This window comes from Parasteatoda tepidariorum, chromosome 9, assembly GCF_043381705.1.
Source record: "Parasteatoda tepidariorum isolate YZ-2023 chromosome 9, CAS_Ptep_4.0, whole genome shotgun sequence".
Lineage (NCBI taxonomy): Eukaryota > Metazoa > Arthropoda > Arachnida > Araneae > Theridiidae > Parasteatoda > Parasteatoda tepidariorum.
The window spans coordinates 42083864-42105786 of record NC_092212.1 but is presented as its reverse complement, the minus strand read 5'-3'; the positions used below and the strand labels follow the sequence as shown (position 1 = coordinate 42105786).

The window sequence follows — 21923 nt, the reverse complement described above, 5'->3', positions numbered from 1 at the left end:
GAGTAATAAAGATAATACATACTTTAGGTTTGATATTTGTAAATAAGAAAAATATTATTAAATTAAACTTGTGATAAAAAGTTTTTTATTTTAAGAATGACTTAAGTAAAATTGCATGAACTATATTTTTTATATGAGCGATTGATTATGGAAATTAGACTAAAGTTCTTTGTGATGATGTTGAAAAAAATGACTATTTTAACAAAATTACTTAAATATGTCGTAAAGCATTAACTTTTATCCTAAAAAGCATGCTTAAGAACATTTTAAATGTGTTAACTCTTGATAAGACATACATAGAAAAAATCTGTAATTTTACCAATATTAATTTAAAGCCTTCAGTTACAAAACTGCATAAATTTTTCATAACAATTTAAATAAATTTTATTTTTGTATAACTGTAAAATTATAATGTCCTTGGTGATATATTTTAGTAATAATTTAAACAGTAACCAAAATCCAATATAATCAAAAATTTTAATTATTTATCATACTACTATGAGTAAATATATCACAGGGTGGTTTAAAACTATACATCAAAAATGAAAAGGTGGGCAGAGAGGACTTAAATAAGCATATTTTATATGCGAATGTTGATGCAGTGATAAAGCACTAGCACATAAAGCAGCATTAATCACAAGTTAGTAAAAAGACAAAATAGATAGAAACAGCGATACAAAATCCAAGGTGGTGCATGGTTTGGTGTATAATCGTACTCAACAGCTCTCTTTACCTGCTCAATATGCCATTTTAATGCCATAACAAAATAAGCATATTTAGATCCCCTACCTGACTTTATATTTTCAACCTATAGTCTTGACGCCCGGTGGCAGAGTGGTAGCACTTCACGCTCCCGTGCCACAGGTCCCGGGTTCGATCCTCGGACCGGGTAAGGTTGACTCAGCCTCACTTCCCTTCAGTGAGTCGATAAATGAGTACCAAGCATGCTTTTGAACTAAATAAACACTGGGGGTTCGGCTGACCACCTGACCGGAACATCTGCTCCTGCACCCCAGGTCAAGAAAACTGAGATGGGCACAATAGGCCTTGGCCCTCTATGGGCTGTCGCATCACTGAGTTGAGTTTTTATAGTTTTGAACCACCCCGTATATGCATTAATAATGGATTAAAATCCACTTTTGTTTTTATCAACGATTAAAATGAAAAAAATTTCATTTGCTGAAGTATGTCTTTACTACAAATGAAATGAACCATTAAAAAATACACAAATCAAAGAATTAATGCTAAATAATTTACTTTGCCTTTACATTCTAATTGATCTTCTAAATAAATCTAATTAAAATATCTTATCCGAAATAAGCAATTTTCCAATATTGTTTAAGTGATATTTTTATTTACAGCTTCTTTAACAGTGTGTTTAAAAAGTGGACTTGAGCTTTGCAATTGGTTACTTCAATTGCCATATTTTAGTTATCAGAAATGTTTACATAAGTTTCTTTTTGTAATTTAATATGTATATTACTTGATTTTTAATAGAATTATACCTAAATGAACTTAAATTGTATCAATCATTAGTTGATAAAATATGCAACATCTTAACTCATATTTGTACATATTATTTATTATATTTGTTTCTTGCAAAATTATTTTTATCTATTAAAACTATTCCTACTAAAGTTGCAATTTTTTATGTGTTTGATGTCCTTTTAAAAAAAAAGTTTTACATGATGTATTTTTTATTATCAATTTAATTATTCTTGAGCAATTTTTTCCTAAGAAAACGTATTTTAAAGCAAACTTTGAAAATGACCTGATAAGTTATAGTTCTGTGATATCTTTAATGTTAACAAATTTCAAACCGGTAATTACAATCAAACCTCATTATAGCCAACTTTAAGGAGGGCAGGAAATTATTAGTTCAGAAATTTTTTAGAGGAAAGTTGTACAATACAGACCTAGAAGAAAGTAAACCTAAGTATTCCTTAACTAAATTAAACAAAAAATTTAGCTCCTAAAACAACATAGGAGAGTGTGGAAGAAAGGACTACCCATGAACAATGGATCATTATGGGCAGTAATTTCTAAGGAAAACATGCTTCTTTACATTCGGAGGCGAAAGAAAACTATTCATATTAGAGTACGAAAAGGCGTATGTTGTTTCCTGCAGGGTGCGTAGTCAAATCTTTGAATCAAAAATAAGCACTTTTTAAAAACTTTTCAAGCACTCAAAAAATTGATATTCAATCAATATTATTGAAAAACAAAAACTTTTTATAAACAGTTTTAGCGTTAAAAAAAAAAACCCAAAAAGAAACGCGCGTAAATTGAAACAATCAGTACTTTCCCACATCACCGAGTGAATTCAACTTTACCCTGAACTCAGGACAAAAGTACCCTTACCCCCTACGTCAAAAAAAAGTGTTAAAAGTAAAATAAAATAAACAAGAACTAAATTAAAAAGAAAAACATTTCATAAGGATCTGATATTCTCTATCCGAATTGGAGCACTCGGGTTTCGGTTTCAAGTTTGTGCACATGCGCATGTCATAACATGGGTACGACATGAAGTCCGCATGAATGATAACGTAGCAAACTCCCCCTTTTTCGAGAAATGCATGGGATCCACCAGATATCACTGAAGAGGGAAAAAAAGCACTTTTTAAAAACGCCAGCTGAAAAAAGCTTTTAAAAACAAAATCCCCAAAAAAGTACCTTTTACAAACGCTACGCACCCTGTCCTGTAATGCCCTCCTTTAACAGTAATAGAACTCTTTCATTTCATTCCTGATATTACAGCTATCAACACAGTAACAAAACATTAAAAAAAACTCACTATCATTTAAATAGAATAGTGAATCATAAATTTTCTGTTCAGATTAAAAGTAAACTTTTTTTAAGAGTAATGAAATTTAAGTTGACCTTAAAAGATATTTCACTTTAAAAGTACTTCAATGCATTATATGCATAGACAATTTTGACGGGGAATCTAAAAATAGTTCACGTTAATGAGGTTCTACTGTTCTAAGTTTTTCAGCTATTCTTATCAGTAAGCAAATAAGGATTGCGATTTTTGAAGTTATACTTCTTATGCGACTTCTAACAAGGTTGCGTTAAACGTTTAACACTACATCGTTATTGGTTGGGAAATCACGTGGTAGGATCCAGTTTTCCCTCATTCATTTCCATATTGTTTTGGTTCTCACTAGCATTAAAATAATAAAAGTCTTAAAAGTATTGGTTTTCCATAAATTATTTTTGAAGTTATACTTCTTATGCGACTTCCAACAAGGTTGCGTTAAACGTTTAACGCTACATCGTTATTGGTCGGGAAATCACGTGGAATCCAGTTTTCCCTCATTCATTTCCATATTGTTTTGGTTCTCACTAGCATAAAAATATTGTTTTTCTATAAATATTTTTTTAGTTTGTTTAGATACACATATAATTTAATAGGGTAGTATTTTTTATTTTGAAATTTAGTGGATAGCAATTGCAAAAAATGAGTGAAAACAATCCCACGGACAATGCGACGGATTTAGGGTTATGTCAAGGTACGTCTCTTGTGAATATAAATTGATTGTTAGGTTTTCTCTTCTGAAATTGCATTATGACGCATTCACATACATTATTAATACAAATACATTTTCCAGGGCGAGATGATGAGGCAACCACAAGCACTTTCACAGGTTCAAGAGGTCCATGAGGGAAAAATGCACAATATTACCGTGATTACAGAGCACGGAAGCGAGCGGAGCAGGAAAAAGGGTCGTTGAATAGAACTAGTGATCCTTCTACTACTGCTGATTCTTCTACTATTAACGTCGCAGGTTGCGAAGCTTAACTTCTTCCGCGCGGAGGGACTCCACGCACTATTTTTTTAAAAATTGTCTGCGGGTTTCAGTATCTTGAGTGGAAAATATCTTCCAAAATTTATTAACTTTAAAACTCAATTTATCATTTTTTTACAAAAATTAACAAGAGAAAATTTTAGAAAATCAATTTTATTAGTCAACAAAATGAAAATATATATTAAATATAACATGAATTTCTTAAGTGTGAATACACTCACAATATATACATTCTTTATTGCACGTGGCTGGAAATATAGGAAGAAGTGTTGAAATTGTGCACTAATGTATAAGATATGTGGCAACGTGTGTGTGTGTCTTATACATAGTGGCAACTGATGTATAAGGTATGAGTTAATTAACTTTTTTAGCAATGGTTTGAGCTGGTCCACCTAATATCTTCTTTCTTTGGCGAAACATGTGCATGTAGAGTTTGGGAAACACTGAAAAGAAAAAAGAGCAATGAATTTCTAATTTAAGATAATTTTCTGTTATTCTATTAGAAAAATTGAAATTTATAATAAGTTCTTTTTGTTTTCTATTTTAATAGAAAAATTTGGTAATTACAATTTCAGTGATCTGAATGAGTATCAGGGAGCTGTATTTTAAATTAATCATTTTTAAAACTTTAAAAAAAAAATCATTTTTTAACAAGTATACAGAATTTTTTTAAGACATTAAACTTTAGGCTTTTTCTTCTAGATAGTGTTACGAGAGTCATCAGGGGTCTGTCCAGACATTTTGTGAAAGGTCCGTTTTTCGTGAAATTATGAAGAAATTACTCACATTCTTTCAACCCGGGTCCGCTTTTATGAATTTGTGCAAATACGGTCCTGTTATTGCAAAACACTTTTACAAGGCGTTTTTAAATTGTAAATAGTAACAAGATTATGCTCGGCACTGTAAAATTATAATAAAAAAATTAAATTTTCAAAAATAAACAGCCATTGCTGCTTCTAAATTAGAGATGCAACATACAAATATTCACTTTGGACGAATAATGGAAGAAGCGTCTGCCGAAGATAAAACTAATTCGTTACATCCATCTTTCTTGTTTTCTGTCTTCACAAAATCATTTTGTGAAGGGTCCATTTTTATGATAAGATATTTTGTGAAGGGTCCGTTAACGGACCCAAATTTCTTCTAAACAGACCCCTGGTCATTGTTACATAATAATATGAATTCTCAATCAGAAATGAATTATCTGGAAATGTTAATGCAATTTAATACTTTTCAAATGCCCTTTTCTTAAAAATAAAGTTAATAAAAGTGAAATGTAAAATTTTTTTTTAAATAATAAGCTTAAAACATCAATGAAATTAAATAGCCAGAGCCATAACTGGAAAATGAAATAACATAAACAAAAACACATTAACACTCTTTCAAAAAATACTATAGTTATCAAAGCAAAAAAAAAGAAGGGAAAATTAACATTAATATTTTATACATCGTGAATGTAAATAAGATTACATTACTAAAATAAATCTGATCATATAACAACTTGACTAAAAAAGCAACAAAATCGAGTAGAGGTAAAAAAAAAAAAAAAAAAGGCTAGCTGAATTGAATTACAAATTTTTTTTTTATGGAGTCTGTTTGAATATATTTTAATATTTCAACATTACCTCTAGGTTACAAAAACAAATCTATGTATAAAATAAACTTACCAGGAAAATAAGTCAGCATAAGAGCAATAGTGGCATAATAGAAGTTGAATGAAAAATTCAAGCGATTTGGAAGAGCAAGAGAAAATAGCTTCTTATTTCTGAGGGTATTGAGAGCATAATATACATTTCCAGATTCTCCCTGAAATAAAGTATATAATGGATAAACAGAGACTATGATCACTATTAACTTAGAAGGATAAATGAATAATTAAGAAAGACCCGAAAAAATGCATCTTAACACAATTTTAAACATTTTGAATGAAGGACTAAAAATAGTAGTTTATCAGTTTGCAATAGCTGAACTTATTTATAATTTGTGTAATAAAAACCGCCATTTTGAGCGACATTCCGTTTAATGATGCAAAACAGTTTTACTTTTATGGAGCAATTGTCACTACTACAAGAGATGAATAATTAATATGCATAGTAAACTGGAGATTTTGACATAAATATATTTTCTCTAAAGCAATTTTTTTTGCAATTTTAAAATAAACTTCAAAAAAAAAAAAAAAAAAAAAAAAAAAAAAAAANTTTTCACTTAAGTTTTTTTTTGGGGGGGGGGGAAATTTAAGTAATATTTATAAAATTTTCTAAGTTTTTAATTGATTTGTGTAATTGATCAAAAGGTGATACTAATAAAAATGAAATTAATGGTGACAGAAAACAAGCTTTACTTTCAAAACTAACATTCATACAAATAAATCAAAATAACTTTTTACGAGAAAAATCATCTGAAGATTTTAAAGCATATTTTAATTTCCATAATTTTTCTTGGAAGTGAAAGAATCCTTGTATCGTAGATTTAATAAATACAAATATGTAACTTATATATATATTATTATATTCGCTTATATTTATATTAACAAACAATTTGTATTACTTTAAATCTGAAAGTTTGAGAGAGTTTTGATGAAATAAGATTAGACAAACAAAACTAAATTAAAATACATTTATTAAACATAAAGATATCACCTAGGCTAAGAGGATAATCTGAATTTGCCAAATTTCCCAAAAGATAACAATGCAGTACATTGAAAAAATTTTCCATCGTGCAAGAATTATGTTTTAGATTAATGTTTAACGATTTCATTTCTGTCAATACAAAACTTCTAAAAATAAAAAAATCTAACAGATTAAAGAAGCATTTAATTTAGATTCATTTAGCGATAGTTTTTAGGAATTCTAATTACATATTTCTTTTAAAAACCTTTTTGTACTTTATTTAGTGAGATTGCTCGTTTAAGGAAAAAAAAAAAAAAAAAGAGACAGAGAGAATTAAGCTAGTAAAATGGCAGTACTTGAGGTACAACTATACTAGGCTTTGTTAAACCTAAGCTTTTGTTTTAAATAAACTAATTATTATTTGTTTAAAAAATTAGTTTAACTATGGTAAAACTCTGCTAACTCAGAATAATTTGATTATCTAAATTTCTAATATTAAAGGCTATTTTTAAATATGTACAAGTCCTTACAACTACATATAAATTCCTGTCATCAGATTTAGTGACTAAACTTACAAGAACTCCAGCTGGATATAATCCAATGAAAAATGTGTACCTGGTGAAGAAAATAAAAATATTATTTAATAATTAAAATATATTTTACGAAATATTTTTTAATCAATACTTGTTTAAATGATTAATATTTTGGCAAGTGTAACAATTATCATTTTGATGAAACTGCTGAGGTAAGCCTGGTATTTTAAAAGAAAATGTTGAAACTGTCTTTATACTAACAACAAAACATTGATATATTAACTGATCATTTTACTTAATATGTTATGCAAATCTATTAAACTTTGCAATACTAATTACACATAATTATTAATTCAATTTATATTAAGGTTAAGGAAGAAAAAAAAAATCTTTTCATTCATAATATTAGATTAGTTTTCTTAAGCACACAATTTTAAAAAATGAACTTACTACACTAAAATCAATTAAATTAAAATTTTTATGAGCACTGGGTTGATTAAAAAGTAAAATGATTATGTAGTTTCATTTAATTACAGTAGAGCGCCGATTATCTGAACCCTTATTATCTGAAAGTCCAATTATCCGAACTCATTTTTTCTTCTTTAAGTTTAGAATGCTTTTTAACTTATCGACAATTTTCTAAATTTAGAAGAATAAATAATGTCTGCTACATTTGATGACCATATTTAATTTACAACCTTTTTTAGCAGTTTTCTTATAGTAGCCATACATACATGTATTGTTATACAGTTAAACTTACATACCCCTTTAGACCTCCTCAACTGAAAATTATCTTCCAAGAATTCAAACTTCTTCATTTTGACAGTCTAGAACGTCAAAATGATGTTGATCCAGTTCAGTTGATTTATTTAAAAAGAATAAGGGATATGGCTGCTCTAAAAAGAGCATCTTCTTTGAAACAAAGTCTTTGCTGGATTTTTTTTGCAATGGAAAATAAAGAAAAATGTGGTAAAATCAGTATTTGTCAAAAAAATTATAAAAAGCTGAAATATGATAAAAAAATTCAAAATAAAAAAAAAGTTTAAAAAAATAAATCAATAAAAAAATATTTAAAAAAAATACTTTTAAACACGCCAGAGCTATATTAGATAGTACTGCCAGTCTTAAGCCTGGAAAAAGTGAGAAGGGAAGGTAGTGCATAAATAATAATAATTTAATCTAGATTTTAAACAACTTTCCAATTATCCGAACCACGTTCGGTCCCCAGCAGTTCGGATAATCGGCGCTCTACTGTAAATGTATTCTAGATATTAATACAAAAAATGATATAAATAAAATAAAAAAGACTAAAATTTCTATTACAGTTTTTAAATAATCAATATTGTAAATTTCAGTAAGCAAACATAGAATTATACAGAATATATATATATATGTGCATACCTGCACCAAGTCATAAATTTAGGTGCTGATCCTATTAAATTCAAACAGTAATAAGAATATCTTATTGATTCAGTAACTCCCCAGGCAATCAAAGTAAGAACTAAAGCTGGAGAAGCTTGTGCCTATTAAAAGTCAATAAAACATGATCAGTACTCGTAAAAAAAAGATTATGTAATTTGCAAGAATTTATGAAACAAAACTTCCGAAAAGGGAAAGCAATAAGTTCATATATACATCTGTACGTTACTGTGAATGACAAAAATTGGTGGTTGTTGACTTCCAATGTTGAAAGTTGACAATCACATAGCCGCTTTGGTGAATGTCCAAAATGTATACTAGGTCTAGCTAAATGCCACTGCTCGGTATACATTCGTCCCGTATGCCCTACATCAGTGGCGTAGCGAGCTTAACTCGCGCCCGGGGCACAATACCCTTTTAGCGCCCCCCCAATTCGAAAACCATATAATATTATATGTAAAATATACTCGCAAATTAATAAATAAATAAAGTAAAATAAATAAAGTCATAGACTCAAGCTAGGCTTTAAATTTGAGACAAAAAATGTAGTTGAGAGAACAAGACTAGATTTTGAAATGTATATGATCATCTAGAATTAGTTCAAAAGATACCTATTATTTATTTTACATATTTATAAAGAAATATTTTAAAAACACGCAGTTNCGCGAATTTCTCGCATATTGGAAAAACTTCGAATTATGCCATTTAGAATAAAATCCGTTTCACTTTTCTTCTTGGATCTTTCATTATTTTCAACATCTGCACCGTTATCTAGCTTCTCTATTTACCAGTATTGTTCTGAACCTTTTCTAACAACAGAACACAACCACAGGACCCCTTTCAGAACACATTTCTCTGCAACCACGTGTTTACCGTAGGTAAGCTTTCCCCATGTAAGATATTCAAATTTTTTATGTGCTAATGAATGTAAGATGGACAAATACCTTGTAAATGCAAAATCTTCTATGATGATGCACCAAAAATATTCAATGCTTTAAAAAATAGAAGACGTTAAAAATGTATTATAATTAAAGAAATGATTTTTTTTTCGAGAGTTTTTGTGTTTTTTTTTAGTTTTTAGAAATCTTACTTAACTTTTTGAAATCTCACCCTATTTTTGAGAATGGGTGAGAAATTCTCACCCATTTTTTTTCTATGATGAAAACACTGGCAGATATTAAAATATGGAATAAATATAATAATATCAACAAATAAATTGATATAAAATCGGGTATAACAAATATTACGGACATTCACCAAAGCAACTATGTGATTGTTGACATTCCCCGGTGAAAGTCTACATTCTTTTGATTTCGGTCATTCACGGTAACACACACACATATATATTTTATATATATATATATAGCAAGTGTAAAACAACTTTTAATTATTCTGATTGAAAATAAATAAATGTAAAAACAGTAGAACCTCATTAATTTGAGCAAAATTCAGATCACCCGTTACTCCAATTATAATCGATACAAGCAATTTTTGGGGCATAATCAAAGCTGTGTTTTTTAATAAAGTTAAATGACAATTCATTCTAATACACAATCTCTTTTTTTTATTATAAGAAAAGTATTTTAAATTTTTTTACAAATGCTATATTGATGTAGAAATAGGAGCAAATCTTGTTATTTGGTCATTCTAACATTATATCATAAGTGTCAATCTCCTGATGAACAAATTATAAAGCTTATACATTTCAAGATATTTATTGGGATTCATATTTACAACTTACATTGCACATTTGAATGATAGCGGATTATAATGCAATTCTTTACTTTTTTGTTTAGTGTCACACTTTGAACTGATTTTTGAATTATAAATTCTAAGAACTTCAGTTTTCGAAGATGCAGTGTGAATTTATTTTATCTCCAGATTTTAGATGGTCTTTCAGTTCATTAAAATATTCAAACTTTTTTTGTTGTGTTATTGTCTAAGCAGTTGCTTTTTCATAGTTACAGTAATGAAATCTTGTTTTCATTAAAACATTTTTTAAGAAGAAATTGCATTTTGATTAACCTGGATTTTAGGTTTGTGGTTTTTTACTTTACATTATTTATTAAACCAAATTAAAAAATACTTTTAATTCAATTTTTTCTGTTCATGTGTAACTTTTAATTGTATAAAAAATTCTTAATACAGTAGATTCTAATGACAAATGGAATTTTCGTAAGTAAATAGGACAGAACATTGTATATTAAACAATGTTTCAATATAATTGATTTTATTTAATATACCAGGTGTGCATAAAATTTTATTTTTATATTTTACTCAAACTGGTATTTCAGGAATCAAAATAAATTTAAGTCAACAAAATATTTTTAAAAATAATTTCTTAATAAAATTTTTACACAAGTTTAGAGACAAAAGAAATACAAAAACTTTCATATTTAGACAGTTTTTTTAAATTTACGATAAAAACATATATAGAATAAGACTACATCAATAAGCAAATTAAGTACCTAGTCTTATTTCTTTTCTATGTAGATACTTTTTTCAAAATTTTTTATACAGACGTAATAATTTTCTTAGAAAGGATACCTACATTTTTAGTAAAAATTCAAGAACTGGCTTTTGGAGAACGGGGGATAATATTGATGATTTTCAAAGCACTTATTGGCAAAGATTTAAAATTATAAACAGATTTTCACACATTTTACCTCTTTAACCGGACTTAAAATTCCCCAAACTTGAAAGACACGGGAGAACACTTGTATAAAAGTAGTAGCGGCACTAGATGGGACAAGACCAAACATACAATGAAAAACCTGAAAAACATAGTTCAAATAAAGCAAAACCAATTAAAAAAACTTAAAATTGTTGCAAACTTAAAAAACATTAAAAAAATATATTGGTAATTAAATAATAAAAATATATGTTATTAAATCATTATTTTTATGGTTAGCTGATTAAACTCAGTTCAAAGTAAAATGGTACTCTAAGCAGTAACTTTTCTCAGAAAAAAGTGAAATTTATTATTTTTTTTTGGTAAATTTTTAAAATCAATTTCGTGACTGACAAAGTTATTCAAACATTTTTAATAATAATGGAAAACTTAAATAAAGTGCTTAATATCCATAAAAAAATTTAAAATTACCAACTCTAAATGTTATAAGATTTAAACATGAAATTTTTGTTTCGAAAGTAGTTTAATTTTGTTGTTGTTGTTTCAAAACCTGGGTTTTTCAGAAAACCCAGCTCACCAGGTTTCTTTTTTTTATATATGAAAAAAAAAAAACAATTTTATGTGGGGATAAGCAGGTTTTATTGGAGTTTTTCATGAAAAGATCAGATTTCACCCGAAGATAAATCAGTTCTTTCAAGTATATTCTACATGCATATTTATATACAGTCAGACCTCAATATAAGGTCACCCTAAGGGAAATCGCAAAAGTGACCTTAAAAACGGGGTGACCCTTTAACCGATTCATTAGCAGTTCGCAATTAAGCACGCAAATAGTACACATTACGAATTTTTAAAACGGTAATACAAACGAAAACGATCGGTAATAAATTAAATATTTAAGTCAATAAATTTTAACAGAATTAGTAAAGAATTAAATAAAGTAGGATTAAAAATTTTTTTTTTTTAAATTTAAAATAAAGCTGTTTACAAATTTCCTCAACGTGTATCACATATATCACATGTATACATTGCATCGTACCTTATATAAAATAACCATTTATGCACGCCTGTCTCGTTTTTGGTTTCATTTTTCGAATAATGTTTCCTAGACTTTGTAACTTCTCAAAATGTTCCTCAGCTCCCTCATGGTTTGTAAAAAAATTTCGTATGACATTTATTACATTGAAGGCTTCTGCTTGGGTTACAGCTACAGTCTCAGGATCACTGTCATTGTCCTCACTGTCCACAACTTGTGAAACAATTTCAGAAATTGTAGCTTGTTCGTTGGCTGCAACATTTTTCTAGAACCCGAGAGGGGTAATTGCCTTGTAAGGAAGTTAAATAGGTTTTTGTTAGAAAAGAGCTCCCCTCACCTCAGATAAAAATGACGTTATAAGCGATAACGATTTTTAAAACTTGACCATATATCCAATAATCTGTAACAAAAAATTCCTATTCAGTGAGCCGGGACTTTGGAAAAGTGACCTTAAATGAGGGGTGACCTTATATGTGGATGACCTTATATCGAGGTCTGACTGTATATATACTAAATATAAATAAAAGATACAGTACATGCTGAAAAAAATATTACATTATTATTATTACCAAAGAAATTAACAAAAGAAATGGATATTAGAATAACTATTTCAGCCATTTTTACTGAAATGATTCCTTGTAAAATGTAACGCATAATAATAAATTATGCGATTAGTTTTATAAACATAAAATTTGCATGCAAGATGCAGATAAACACATAAATATATGTATATAAATGCATAAAAACAAAATGAAATTTCTAGAACTTTGTATGCATTCATGAAATGAACATGTCGTTTTATAGCACATAGTACGTTCATTTTTATTTTTCTCAGAGCATGAATTCTTTATATGTCTTACAATGTACAAAAAATTATCAACTTTTAAACATTTGTTTCCTAAACATTCCAAATACATAATTTAAGATTCTAATGAACAAGTAGAACTTATAAAACTTAATAAATATTTTCTGAATAAACAACCAATATCTACAATATGCATTCACACTTGATTAATAAATAAGTATATATGTTCAATATATAAATTCAATCTTCCTTTTTGTAATTAACAAATTTTTTGTCAATTATATTAGTAGACAAAAATAAGATTCATAAATATTAAATAAAATACATTCTTGAACCCATAAAATGTAAAATTATTATATTATTTCTTTTTTTGAAATGTTTAAACATAACAAAAACTATTTTTGCTTTTTAGTCCATCATTGATTTCACAGTTACAACTGTACTAATGTAAAATCAGAAAATATTCTTTCCAGTCTAGCTGTCATTACAGAAACAATGAATAATTCAGCAATTAGATGAGAAGTTTTGTTTTTCAACTGATATTTTTAAAATTATGGTTTTATGCCAAATTCTGGATTCAATCTTTAAAACTTTTTCTTCAAACATAGATTTTTCTTCTCCAAAAGATAACACTGGATGGTAACAGGTACAGTCTACAATCGAAATATTATAAAATAGGGCTATTTTGGTCTAATTTTTAAAAAGACTCATTAAGGACAATTTTTTCGAAATTATAAATGTTAAAAAATATTAATTTTTGAAAACTGGGTTTACGTATATGTTTTAATAATCATGTACTTACTTTATTTTTTAATGTATTGAGTTCTATAATTGTATCTTTCATATATTGAATCATAATTTTCTTTTGCAAAAAATAGATTACTGAAATATGTTTTATTTCATATAACTTTTAATTTTGGATAAAAAGTTACTAAGGTAAATTTATAAAACAATAATGATTATTTTAAAGAACAATTTGGTTTGATAATTACAAAGAAAACCGATCGGAAATAATAAAATGTGAAAAAAACTTGATGGGTACAACGATGTATTTTTTTTAAAGTGATCCTAATATAAGAAAAAAAACACTGTTTTTTTTCTGGGCTGGGCTCACCTAGGTGAACCCTGCAAAGATATAGTGAAAATTGCAGTATATATTACAGAAAATTACCAGAAAGAACATAAAAATTTTCTCCTTTAAATTGTATAATTTTTATTTATATTTTGCTTAACATTGGAAAACATTAATTTATTGTAAACATAATATTTGGTTAGTTTTCATAGTTACAACTTCAAAACCATTTCTGGCAACTCTTAAATACTATAAGCTATTTATAACATATATGTTTGTAGGGGCTAAAAACTAGCAGAAATATAGGTTATCACTGTTATGTGAGGTGTGATTTTAAATAAAACAGGTTATAATTAACATTTAAGGCGAACATTGAATTCTCAAACAAACTGAAACTGTACTAGGAGAAATAAATAATTACTTCTAGAAGTGCTAAAGTTTGGAATATTTGAAGATTTCTCCCACACAAAGCCCAACAGTCATCTACAGCTTTATTTTCTAATAGTAGTTTCACAGTTTGAAATAATATACAGCTCCACCTTAAAATGATAAAAGAAAAAGAATTACATAATGAGCAGATATAAAGGATAGGATTTTTTCTACAGCGATTACATGTAAGAAACAGCTAGTAAAGATAAGAAACTGAAATAAGGAGAGAATTACACTGTAAGGGCATGAACAAGCGATAGAATTAAAAAAAAAAAATTCTTTTAATCATCAATCAATGCAACACGTTTTTTTTTAAGATTAGAGCTGAAATTACAATTATTCATAGAATACTTAATATTTTCTATTAATTCAGTTATCACATGCCTGCCAAAAATTATAAATTCTTTAAAACTTATTCGTATTTATATTTATAAGCCTATTGAACACAAGTACAAGAATCTACAAAATATGTAAAAAGCAGTTTAATTTGAATAATGAAAAATTCTAAATATCATAACTAAATTATTATCTTACCCCACACTTTGAATACCATTATACAAAAATAAGTATGCTTTAGAAAGCGCGGCCATCTCCTTTTTACTCTTTTCTTCTACTGCTTTCTCATTCTTCATTTCTACAAGGAAAATTTTTAGCGGAATTTACCGCATACACGTAACATTCGTCTCGTAATGAAGATAACTTTTGAACAGTTCCAATTAAACAAATATCTCGCCTCTACTGCTGATTGAAGTAAAATCAGAGAAGTGGAACAAAAATAGTTGACTTTAATGAGCGATATTGCTGCCATCTATCGTGTTTTATTGACATTAATTGCCTCGGTATAAATTTATTTCAAAACTAGTTTATTTAAAAAATTTACTTATTAATAATTAATTAAAAGAACTTCATTCTTATTATTTAAAAATAAGCTTTTCAAATTAATTTTATATGGATGGTTATCACTTCTATTCATTGCCATTATTTTAACATATTTATTAATTAGTTGAAGAATTTTAATTTAATTCTAGAATTTTATGATTCGGACTATGGTTTAAAAAATTAAAGCCACGAGTCGTACTTCATTAAGGATGTTTATTCACTAAGAATGTTTATTCACTAAAGTGGTTTCTAAAAATAGCTTATTCTTGGCGATAGATATAATTAAAAGATCCCCAAACTAAGATCATGTCTCGGCAAATAGCAGAATTTTCTGGAGCTTTTCGGTTTCATCTAAGTACTTCGTATTTCTTTTCTGTCTTTTCCCTTTTTTTTTTTTAAGAAAAGAACAGACTTTAGAATTATTATGTCTTGTAACTTTGGGAGGTTACATAGGTAATTAAGATTTTCAAATTGATGATATAAATTGAGAGTTCATACAATATTTTTCCATTTAAAAAAGATACTCATTTACTATTACTCTCACTAAGTAATTTTCTGATTTGTTGATTCGCTTCCTATTTCTATCTTTCTTTGTCTTTTTCTTTTTTTACTCATTAGCTACACCAAGAATTATTCGAATTTTAACGTAGCGATTTCTATAGTAATGCAATGAGAACTTATAATAATTAGCTTTTTCGAATTAACGATACAAATCTTACAAATAACTATGAGTAAAATAAACTTGTAACATAAATATATCAACAAGTCTATAAATTGACCTTGTATAAAACAGGTGTCTCACGCTTCCTATTTCTGCGAGGAATGAAATTAAAATACAATAGTTCTAAAAATTCCACTGTTAGAAGAAAAAAAAATTTCATTTGTTTTTGGTAAATATCTGCAAAAGGATTAAAATGTTTCATTTCTTAACTTGTCTCTAATTCTACTAAGTTTAATTGTATGAATCATGCAACTCTTTTTTTCTTATTTGCCTGAAATATTTGTAAGGGCAGGGTACTTTAGAAATTTGTAATTATTACACATAAACCACCTCACCACGCCAACGATGTGTTGTCTGACATGTTTTCATTTACAGGTTTTTACACTTTGTTTATTTACTTATAATTTATTTTACTGATGTCAGCGATTTAATAAATTTCTTTTATTTCTCTTTAATTATAGATTGCAATCGAAATTCACATTTTGTTTTTGAGTAAGAAAAACGCATTTTATTAATATTCTTTAAAAGCAACTGTCAACGGTTAACTTAACAATGTAAAGACTGAAAATATTTGTATTAAAGACGTCAAAAAATTATTAACTATTATTAAAACTATGTATTTTTCTTACAAAAGTATTCCTTCCGTTATGCACAGTTGAAAAATAATTTTTTAAGCTGACCCTTGGAAAGTTAAAAAAAAATTTAAACAGATTATACATTTTGCTAAAAATATTTAAGTTAAAAAAAATATTGCATATCCCTGTAGAAATTTCAAAAAGAAATTTCTAAAAAAGAAAGTCAAATTTTAACTTTTACGAAAATTTGATTCATGATCAAATTTTCATTGAGTTGAATTGAAACTCTACTACAAAGTAATTGACATTTTTTTTAAAAAAAAATTAGCTTTTTCGAAAATGTTCAGGGGAAAAAAAATTACATAGCTTTATTGATAATGTTCCATCTTTGTTAGTTAGAAATGGGTTTGAGTTTTAGGATTTCTAAAATTTAAAGTATTTTTCTTCTACTTTTTAGAAGTAAATAAAAAATAAATTAATGGGCCTTCACTCTCATACTTTCAAAAACGCACCCATTAGGCCAGACTAGAGTGCCTGTGCACTCTAGGCCAGACTAGGGACCCCCAATGGTTAGGGACCCCCTTAAAATGGATTATTTGAAAATAAATTAAGAAAAACAATGATTTTTCAAATTTTTTTCAAAATGTTATGATTATTTTTTAGTTCTAATTTAATAAAATAAAGTAAAATTTAATTTATTATTATTTATTTAAATTTTAAATATTCTTTCTTAAATGAAAAGATCTGTAAATACTTTTATATTTGAATAAATAAAAAATATACGAGAAATTTTTTTTATCTAAGGCCCCAAAAATTTGAATGGCCTAGGGCCCCGCGTAACCTTAATCCGTCCCTGAATCTCCCCATCTTTCCCCCAAAATAAAGAGAAAAAAATCACAAATATACAGAAAGTCTGCAATCACCATCCTTTAACATAAAATTTAAAAATGCTTCAGAATAGAATATTTTTAAAAAAATAATTTCAATTTTATTTTCCCCCCATTAATTCCCAATTTTTTCTGACAAAATTTCAAGTGTGTCTCAATGGGAAAACATGAGCTTCTCATTTACACATTTTTAAAATTTAACATGAATCCAGAAATCCCATGCTGATAGATGATACATTTTGATTTTTTAACCCTTTTTGGTCCTGTGTCTGCTCTCATCTACCAGATTAAAAATACAAAAAATAAATGAATATCACCAAAATATGACCGCACAGCATTAATGAACTTATTCTACAAGATTATCTTCTCCGTTTTTTTAAAAAAATTATTAGTAAACGATTCGATCCTCTAATTCTAAATTGAATTTTTATAATTCCTTACCTTTTTTTCTTCTCCCTCCTAACAACTAAAATTAAAACTACTTAAGATTTAATTATGTGGTATGTATAGCTTTAAATTTATTAAAAATATTATTAATTACAATACTTATTAAGAAAAATACCTATGAAAAAAAAAATCGTTTGCAACAAAAATTGTTCTATGTCAGCTGTGTAGTATATGCGATCACATGTTTTCTAAGCAAATTAAAAAACGAAGAATTTTTTTCTTTTGAAGTATTTTATTCTAACGATGTGCAATTTTCCGAAGTGCATAAAACTAGCAATTTCAAAAAGTGTTTGATTATATTTAAAATAGCATTCATAACCCATATAGCAAAAATTCTTCCGTAGTAGCTCCCACGGAGGAATCGCTCAACCTCCCCCGGAGCTCCCGACTTTTCCCGAATTCCTCCCGCGGAGCTCCTCAGTAATGCAAAATGTCCGCACCTTTCAATTCCTCAGTTCCTCCGGCGGGCTTCCCGAAAGTCACTCCATAGGAGGAGCCGAGGAAGAATGATGAGGAAGTTTCAAGGTCTCATACTTTCCGATGGCTTTCCCCGGGCAGTCTCCTAAGGAAGAACTGAGGAAGTTTCAAGGTCGCATACTTTCCTCGGGTACTCTCTTTAGGAAGTGCTGAGGTAGATTTGAATCTTATGGCTTTCCCTTAGGCTACTAATACATATAATTATACTTACTAATACATCTACATTATTAGATTCCCAAAAACTCCAAGTTGTTTGTGGAAATCAAACGATGCGGCTTAGAAGGGGCAATAGAAGGAAAGACTTGATATCAAAATAATAAACAAGTTCCCTCACTAAAGCCCCACTGAGCCAAACAAAATAATAAACAAAATACAAACAAAACACATACAAAATAATAAACTATCGTATCTTTAAAATAATACTCTTTTTATTAACAGACATTTCTTATTATATCAAAGATAAAATCGGAGAACAAGTATGTTACTAGGCCTAACTCAGTAACGTGGAAATCATTAACTACTTTAACACAGATAATTAGAATTATAAAATGTGGTAAACGTTTAAAATACATAGATACAATATTATAAACTGAAAAAAATTATTCAAAACGATTAACTTACTTTATTTACTGAATCATAAATGAAGAGCTCAAAATTACAACAGTCAACATAGCTACACTTGATTACACCTGTAAGCAACAAACTATGTATACCTCCGCGCAATTTCTTCAGCAGGGTTACTTTTCAAAAATTCTTTGGTGAGAATTAAATTCTAGTCAAGCACATCTAGCGCATGCGCAATTGCTCAGCCGGTTGCACGCACAGACATAAGTAATTATGATGCTCCTACGGAATAACCAGGGAGAAAAATCCATTGGATTGATTTCTAACGGATGACCGGTGGAGGAATATCCGTAGGCGATGTTTCCGAAGGACTTCCTACGTATCGTTATCCGTAGGAATGTTAGAATGGAATTTCCCACGGCGTTCCTTTATTTATCCGCGTCTTCCTTCGGAAGAAAGGGACGCATTTGGGAGGTCCTAGGGAATGGTTTCGGAAGATAAGTGCTATATGGGAATATAAGTTCCAATTGAAGTGAATTTACGCTTGAAGTGAATTAACTATTAATTTTTTAAATTCAGTTTATCCTGAGTGTTTTTGAAATGATAAAGTAATATCGAGGAAATAATAAACAGATCAGAATGTTTACATAAAAAATTTAATGCCGAATACCTTCTATCTCTCCGGAAAGGTGTACATTAAGAAAAAGAATTTTAGAATGGAAATCATATCAAAATCCTACAGGTAATCCAATGCAAAACAGGTATTATCGTCAAGCATTATGAAACTGCAAGCTACAGTTTGTATAAATTAACTGAAAAATTATTAAGTCTGGAATTAAAGTATCTTTGAAGGTAAGTTATTTTATCGTTACAGTAATACTTTATGAAAAATAAGAAATGAAACTATTTGTAAAGTGGAAAATTTACTAAGTATAAAGTCTATTTGTATATTTTTAGGATAAATTTATTTATTGTTTGCTGTTTCTATAGGTAATAGAAGCCAACAATATCAGAACGGAGAAAATGCAATAAATAAATAAATAGATAGATAAATAAATAGATAGATAAATAAATAAACTGATTCTCGACCTTTTTTTTTCTACTGTAGGTACATTTGATGCACCTTCAATGTCACTTTACTGAAATTAGTTAATGCGTTTTATACTGGCATATCAAGGAGCTTCAGGAAAAAGTTCTGAATGCTATTGCGGGGGGGGGGGGGGGAAAANGGGGGGGGGGGGGCAAACTTAGATGGTTTCTGTTATCAATGATTCAAATATTTTAATGTAAATTTCTGTTCTAAAATATTACGAACTACTAACACATTAACCCTTTGACGCAGATATGACACCGGTGAGCCTTTTATATGTTTCTACTTTTCTAGACTGCTCAAATCCTTGATGGTGTTCTGTACCTGTTGACAATCCATGACTGAATCATTCCGGGACCGCTACACGTATAATTTATTTTCAAATAGGATCTATCGACAATCGAAACTTTGACCATTTCCCGAATATTCACATTTCAATGTGTCTGAAAACAGGCAAGGTACAGTTGCTTTTTTTGTGTGATACAAGCCAAATTCCATTATTTTGGCTATTACCATTTGAAGTTTTGTTTACTTTCGTATAAAAAAAAAAGAAAAAAAAATACGACGAACAAAAAGTTAAAGAAAAGAAATTAACAAACTAAACTAAACTTTTTATAAATTATGTACCAGGTGGAATGAAAAAGAGAAAACAATTTAAATTACCTTATATCATTATAACATTTTAAATTGAAACGGTCGTACTTATTAACAGTATTATTGTAGCGGTTTACTCTTTTTTGTTACTTTTGGCACGAAACTCAAGCGCGTAGCATGTGCTTAATAAGATAAAGTTCTCAAAAGCGATAAATAAAATTTCTTACATGAAAGGATGAATAGTATTGATTTCAGGCAAAAAAAAAAAAAAAAAAAAAAAAAAAAAAAAAAAAAAGAGAGAGAGAGAGAGAGAGAGAGAGAAAGGAAAAATTCGTGAAAAAGAGCTTAAAATTGCATTATTTTTCGAACAGATTTGAGTTTTGTAAAAGCTCATTTAAAATCTCAAAAATGAAAAGGTTATTTTCAACTCGTCAAATTTTATCTCTGTAGTTGCATTTCTACGGATTGCAGAGCTGCCCAATGCTATTTTTTGCAGCAAATTTAACAATTTATAATTGTTAAACTAATATTAAAATGTTAAGTTTTTTATTGTATCTAATTCCCTGTACATTTTTCTGCAATTTTCCGTAATTTCCAGCTTCTTAATCTAATAATTTTTGAGTAGCGAGACAAATTGTAATGCTGAAGTTATGTAAAGAAAAATAAGCATGAGAAAAACTCTGTTAAAAAGTCTTAAAATTGCAATAACTTTCAAACAAATCAGAGTTGTGAAAAAGATTAAAAAAATCAGATTAAGTTTATAAATAAAAATGGTCCTTTCAACGCGTCAAATTTCAACTTTGTAGTTGCATTTTTGCGAGCTACAGAGAGGTGATTTTTACTGCAAGTTTAACAATTAAAGTTTCTAGCTCCAGTTATCGAATGTTACTTTATTTTCCGTGATACTCCTTGTTCATTTGCTACACACATTTATAATTTCAAGGTTCTTACTTACAGTTTTTGTGCACCGAAATAAAATGGAATGTTAATTTGAACCATGGAGTGTTGATCATTCAAAATAGTGTTGGCAGTGTCTCTTACGATTTTTCTAATATAGAGAGAAACATATATTTTAAAATTAAATTAAGTAAATAATTATTTACGTATTTTTTGTTCTAAAAAAAAGAGGAAAAAGGAAGAAATGGAAAAATTTGATAAAAAGCAGATAGTCTTTGACATTATTATTATATTTTAAAATTAATGTCTTTCAAAGTTTTTAACATTTAATTTGATATTGGAGGCGTAGAATTATATTCTTAAGGATACTGAAATAAACTGACGGACAAGCTGAAATAAACTGTCAAAATAACTGAAGGTTTTGTACTCAAAAGTTGGTAAAATTTAT

At 28.2% G+C, this 21923-nt stretch overlaps 1 protein-coding gene across 1 annotated transcript; it reads right to left on the bottom strand.

Annotated features, from left to right (window-relative positions):
• Positions 1 to 3946: 3946 nt before the first annotated feature.
• LOC107439802 (3-hydroxyacyl-CoA dehydratase 1) lies at positions 3947 to 15236 on the bottom strand (the record flags this gene model as incomplete). Its single annotated transcript, XM_016052511.4, is given in 7 exon segments — positions 3947 to 4252; positions 5477 to 5615; positions 6994 to 7033; positions 8353 to 8474; positions 11037 to 11144; positions 14337 to 14454; positions 14879 to 15236. Coding segments are annotated over 7 exon segments (714 nt in total). The 3' UTR covers positions 3947 to 4163.
• Positions 15237 to 21923: the final 6687 nt, after the last annotated feature.